The 6,376-nt window shown below is 46.6% G+C and overlaps 1 protein-coding gene across 1 annotated transcript; it reads right to left on the bottom strand.

Moving 5' to 3' along the window:
- Nucleotides 1-572: 572 nt before the first annotated feature.
- Lsm2 (LSM2 homolog, U6 small nuclear RNA and mRNA degradation associated) lies at nt 573-6,376 on the bottom strand. Its single transcript, XM_070024101.1, has 5 exons — nt 6,151-6,376; nt 5,277-5,344; nt 1,831-1,861; nt 1,659-1,718; nt 573-1,058 (listed from the first exon to the last, which is right to left on the bottom strand). The coding sequence occupies exons 1-5, from the start codon at nt 6,151-6,153 to the stop codon at nt 933-935; spliced, it is 288 nt and encodes a 95-aa protein (XP_069880202.1). The 5' UTR covers nt 6,154-6,376; the 3' UTR covers nt 573-932.

Here is a 6,376-nt window from a genome sequence, read left to right as displayed (position 1 = left end):
CCATGAGACTCCAATAAACTACCAAAAAACTCAAAGAGGGGCTGTGGCTCCAAGTAGTAGAGTGCTAGCCTTGAGCAAAAGACGCTCAGGGGTAGTGCCCAGTTCCAGGGTTCAAGCTCCAAGACCAGCACACAAAACCACGGATTTGGTTGGATTGAGAAATTAAAGTATCAAAGGCATCTTCATGGTAGAACTCTTGATCATCTCTGGGTTTTATATCCAACACAAGTTAATAAATAATAAATGCCAAGGGTATTTTTGTGTTTCATTATGTTGTCATGTTAATGGAAAGACATAGAGATGGAAAGATAGTAAGCACTTGAGTTATGGATACAGTGTAAGCAAAAGGCTTGAGAACTTGTGAGTAGGGCCACAGTTCAAGAAGGTAAGTCCAATTGAAGTGTTCCTTATATACATTTTGACAAAGGCAGATAATGCTAGGGACTTTTAAATTTTGACTGGAAATGAAGAATACCAGATCTTGGAGAATTGAACACCTTTTCCACCACACTCATCGCATCCCACCCTCCCTCAGCCTCCTGCTGTCAGAGCACAGACCACAGAACCAAGACTCAATTTTGCATCATAAATTTTATTCCCGATGCGGGACAGATGCCTTCCATCCCCCAAATGCTGCCCTAGAAAGACCTGAGGTTCCCAAATCCACGGAAGGAGTGTGAAAGGCAGATGCTGAGTACTGGGAAGGCTTTGTTGTTCCCCAGGCTCTTTATCCCCCTTAACAGGGGGAAGGATAGTTGCCCCCATTATTATACTATTATTCTTCTCACCCACCCAATCCTTTAGTTAAAAAAACAAAACAAAACAAAAAGCAACTATTAAAAAAATCAAGTGTGGGGGGGATGTGTCACTAGCTGGGACATGAAGTTAGAAGGTCACCAATGGACAAGGGAGGGGAAAGGGAGTAGGAGCCATCACTGTTTTTGCTGCAGGGCTTCCTTCCTTGCTGCATCCTGTAGCAACTGTGTGTCCACTTCATCTGCTGGCAACTGTACATAGCGGACCACTGAACCCCGGATGAAGCAGTTCTTCACTGATAACTGTACAGAGAAATATGAAAACATCCTTTTAAAAATGTCCTCCATAGACTGGGAATGTGGCTTCGTGGTAGCGTGCTTGCCCAACATGCATGAAGCCCTGGGTTCCATTCCTCAGTACCACAGAAACAGAAAAAGCTACAAGTAGAGCTGTAGCTCAAATGGTAGAGTGCTAGCCTTGAGCAAGGACAGTGCCCAGGCCCTGAGTTCAAGCCCCAGGACTGGCAAAAAAAGAAAGAAAAAAATGTCCTCCATGCTAGGCACTGGTGGCTCATGCCTATAATCCTAGCTACTCAAGAGGCTGAGATGTGAGGATCGAGGTTCAAAGCCAGCCCAGGCAGGAAAGTCAGTGAGATTCTTATCTCCAATAAACTATTCAGAAAAGGCCAGAATTGGCACTGTGGCTCAAATGGTAGAGCACCTTGAGCCAAAAAAGCTTAGAGACAGTGCCCAGGCTCTTAGGTCAAGCTCCAGGACTAGCAAACACCCATGCAAACACCCACGCAAACACCCATGCAAACACACACACACACACACACACACACGTGTCCTCTGACCACTCCAGTTGCAGGCTTCCTGCTTTTCTGCACCACCCCAACTCACCATGTGAGGATATTTCTCAGGATCTGTCACACTGATGTCAGTTAGTTTGATGTTGAGATACTAAGAAAGGAAGATAAACACTTTTATTAGCCCTAGAGACAAGATATCAGTATCCAATCCTTAAGCTCTCTCCACTCCTTCCCTAAACTCTTGAGTCCTTGGTATCTCTCACCTGATCCACAGAATGGAGGGTTCCACAGATGCTGTCAAAGGCAAAGAGAGGGAAGAACCAAATTAATTTATACTAAAATCAACATAGAAGTGACTTCTAGCTAAAATAATGTGGTTGGGACAGTCAGGCCTTGAAAAAGCCAGTAAAAGAGCTGGGAAGGTGGCTCAGTGGTAGAGCGCTTGCCTTGCATGCATGAGGCCCTGGGTTCGATTCCTCAGCACCACATACGCAAAAAGAAAAAAAGCCAGAAGTGGCACTGTGGCTCAAGTTGTAGAGCGCTAGCCTTGAGCTGAAGAGCTGAGGGACAGCATCCAGGCCCAGAGTTCAGGCCCCACAACCGGACCCAAAAACAAAAACAAAAACAAAAACAGAAGATTTCATGATTTCCCCCTCCAAAGCAAACAGTGTAACACAGTATATGTACTTGGAATATGCTAAAGGTTGCTAATCGTTTTTCCATAAAATAACTGCTCTTGTCATTCTTTTCCTTTCTGGCATTAAACAAAAACAAAAAACAAAGCAGGCACCAGTGGCTCACACCTATAATCTCAGCTATTCAGGTAACTGAGATCTTAGGATCATAGGTCAAAGCCACCCTGGACAGGAAAGTTCATGAGACTTTCATCAACAAGCCAGAAGTGAAGCTTTGTTTCAAGTACAGACCACCAGCCTTGAGCAAAAAAGCTAAGGGACAGTACCACCTAAAAAAAAAATTTCAGGGCTGGGAAGGTGGCTCAGTGGTAGAGCGCTTGCCTTGCATGCCTGAGGCCCTGAGTTTGATTCCTCAGCACCACAAAAGCAAAAAAGAAAAAAGCCGGAAGTGGCGCTGTGGCTCAAGTGGTAGAGCTCTAGCCTTGAGCTGAAGAGCTGAGGGACAGCGCCCAGGCCCAGAGTTCAGGCCCCACAACTGGGCCCAAAAATAAATTTAAAAAAATAAAAAAATAAAAAAATTTCAGGGGCTGGAGGAGTAACTCCCAGTAGTACAACACCTGATTAACAAGCCAGAAGTCTTAAGCTGAAGCCCAGCCACCCTAACACTCCTGAAAAAAAACTTTGAATTAGGGCTAAGAGTGTAGTTTAGTGGTAGAGCACTTGTCTAATTGTGTTTGTTCCCAAGAAACTGAGCCAGGTGCTGGTGGCTCAAGCCTGTAATCCTAGCTACTCAGGAGGCTGAGATATGAAGATCGAAGTTCAGAGCCAGCCCAGGCAGGAAAGTCCATGAGACTCTTATCTTCAATTAACCACCAGAAAACAAGAAGTGGCACTATGGCTCAAGTGGTAGAGCGCTAGCCTTGAGCTGAAGAGCTCGGGGACAGCACCCAGGCCCCTCGACTGACCCCCCCCCCCTCCAAAAACAAAAAAAGAAAGAGAAACTGAGAGGGCCCTTTGTGCTTGAAACTTAAGATTAGGGAATGCTCAGGAAGAGAAAATTTATGCATTCCTTGCTAATTTTTTATTTTTGGCCAGTCTTGGCTATTTAACTCTGGGCCAGCTCCTTTTGCTCAAGACTAGCACTCTATCACTTAAGCCAAGGTGCCACTTCTGGCTTTTTCTGTGATTACAGATAAGGGTCTCATGGACTTTCCTGCCCAGGCTGCCTTCAAACCATGATCCTCAGATCTCAACTTCAGGATTATGGGTATGGGCCACAAGTGCCTCGTGGATTTTTTTTTTTAAGCCTCAGGTAGCTGAGATTGAGATCTCAGGAAAATCCATGTACTCTTTTTTTCTCTATTTTTATTTTTTTATTGTGAAAATACCGTACCATTACAATTACATGGGCAACATAATGTGTACATTTCTTATCAAGCATTGTTGCCTTTGTTTCCCCTTCCCATCCCTTCCCATACTCCCCCCCCTCCACCCCCCGCCCCATGATACTCATCTCCAGTTAACCACAAAAAAGCTAGAAGTGGAGCTGTGGCTCAAATGGTAGAGTGCTAGCCTTGAGCAAAAGCAGCTCAGGGAGAATGCCCAGGCCCTGAGTTCAAGCCCCAGGACCAGGAAAAAAAAAAAAAAAAGCTGTCATGTGTTAAATAGCAGTAATATAATGTCTAATGTCACATAGGGTGAATTTGGTAAAAAATGTATTCAGAGCAATGTCTAGTGGGTAGGATATCTTCATAATTTATTTTTCTTTATACCCTTACTATATACCCATCCTATATTAGACAATAGGTATAGCTATGCACTTATACACTGTCCTGATTCTATTATAAGAAGAAAATACATTTCTCTGAAATAACAATTTGTAAAGCATCCCAAAAGAAAAGAGTGTGGCCGGGTGCTGGTGGCTCACGCCTGTAATCCTAGCTACTCAGGAGGCTGAGATCTGAGAATCACGGTTCAAAGCCAGCCTAGGCAAGGAAAGTCCGTGAGACTCATCTCTAACAAACCACTAGAAAACTGGAAGTGGTGCTGTGGCTCAAGCAGTACAGTGCTCGCCTTGAGCTGAAGAGTGCAAGGACAGTGTTCAAGCCCCACAACCGACAAAAAAAGAAAAAAACAGACTGTGACAGGAAGATCAATATGACTAGAAGAACTAGGAAGTCTCCCAAAGATACAGTACTTAATCCAAGTCCAGAATGATTAGGAGCCATGATCCAATTGAGTTCTTGCTTAGCTTACTTTTCACTCAAGTCTGGTGCTCTACCACTTAAAACCATATGTATACTTCTGGCTTTTTGTTGGGTATTTGGAGACAAGAGTTTCAGGCCAATTTCAAACCATACTACTCAGTTCTCAGCCTTCTGAGTAGCTAGGATTATAGGCATGAGCCCTTCAGTGACTGAATAACCCATTATCTTTATTAGTATTATTACTACTACTTTGGCCAGTCCTGGGATTTGAACTCAGGACCTGGGTATTCTACCTGAGTTTCTTTTGTTCAAGGCTAGCACCTTACCACTTGAGCTACAGCGCTACTTTCTGGCTTTTTTTATGTGGACCTGAGGAATCGAACCAAGGGCTTCATGCATGCTAGGCAAGCACTCTACCATTAAGCTACATTCTCAGCCCCCCATTATAAGTTAATAATGAATGGATATTTGTTTCTGATTATTACAAATAAACCTATTAAAGGCCAGGCACCAGTGGCTCAAGCCTGTAATCCTATTCAGGAGGCTGAGATCTGAGGATCAGAGTTCAAAGCCAGCCCAGACCAGAAAGTCTGTGAGACTCTTATCTCCAATAAACCACCAGAACAACCAGAAGTGGCACTGTGGCTCAAGTGGTAGGGCACTTGCCTGCCTTGAGCTGAAGAACTGAGGGGCAGCACTCAGGCCCAGAGTTCAAGCCCCACGACCGACAAAAACAAAACAGACAAAAATAAACCTACTCAGAAAAAAATTTCTCCCACCTTACAAAGCCTTCCAATATTTGTCAAATTAAATGTCCATTTCAGGACACTGGACACACCCATACTCCACAGACTCCTTAGTACCTACCTCAGGTCATTCTTGAGCTCCACGACCACATCCTTGCCCACCAAGGACTTGAAAAAGGAGTAGAAGAGCTAGTGGGCAAAGTGGGGAAATGATTACTTGGAAGAGGACATGGTAGGGAGGAGTGTTCCCCTGCCAATATTTTCAAATACTGCTACGTGCATCCCCCACTACATCTCAGGTAGTTCTCCAAATTTTCCAGCAGCTGGAGAAAGGAGGCTGAGATCTGAGGGTTTCAGTTCGAAGCTAGCCTTGAGCAAAAAAAACTCAGGGACAGTGCCCAGGCTGAGTTCAAACCTCAGACCCAGCGTGCACACACACACACACACACACACACACACACACACACACACACACACACACACACACCTCAGACCCAGCGTGCGCGCGCACACGCACGCACACACACACACACACACACACACACACAAAATTTCCCAGCCAAGGCTCGGTTAATAAAGATGAGGCTGAGGCGCATAGGATTCTGCACACCTTACGGAGCTGCTCATTTAAAGCCCCTGAGACACTACCCTGCACCCCTGAGACCCCGGCCGGATCTCTCGCCCATCGTCCGCCCGGGTCCCTCCCCATGCTGGCAGTGAACTGCAGGGGTCCCAGGAGCACTGCTCGAAGCCAGGCCTCCCCCAGGGAAACGCTCCTCCGGGGCTGGCTTTCCTATCTCCTGCGGTCCCCACAGACGCTCGGATTTTTGTTTTTCCCTGTTAGGGGATAAAAAAAAAAACAAGGCCAGCTGCTTCCAGAAGCGTGTTCAAAGAACTCCAGCCCAAAGGGACAAAATCACTCTCCGGGCCCGCCGCTAACAGTCGGAACCGCCCGAGCCCGGACCGGCGCTCCCGCGTGACGTCACCGTACCCACCATGGTGCTGGCGCCGCGCGCTGTGGGCCGGACCGGGAAGAAGAGATCTGAGCGCCACGGGCCGGACACCGGGTGGCAACCCGCGCAGGAGCCCGCGCGTGGGGCGGGGCGGGATTACGCAGGCGCAAAGGGAGAACCACGGAAAACTCCGAGTACTGACGGAGAGCGCGCGAAGATTTGTAGGCCGGGAGAATAGAGCCGAATGGCCGGTGGAGCCCGGGGAAGG

The sequence above is a fragment of the Dipodomys merriami genome, unplaced genomic scaffold (assembly GCF_024711535.1).
Source record: "Dipodomys merriami isolate MVZ:Mamm:240054 unplaced genomic scaffold, mDipMer1.0.p SCAF_16, whole genome shotgun sequence".
Lineage (NCBI taxonomy): Eukaryota > Metazoa > Chordata > Mammalia > Rodentia > Heteromyidae > Dipodomys > Dipodomys merriami.
The sequence above is the reverse complement of the archived record's forward strand: the minus strand, read 5'-3'. Positions and strand labels throughout refer to the sequence as shown.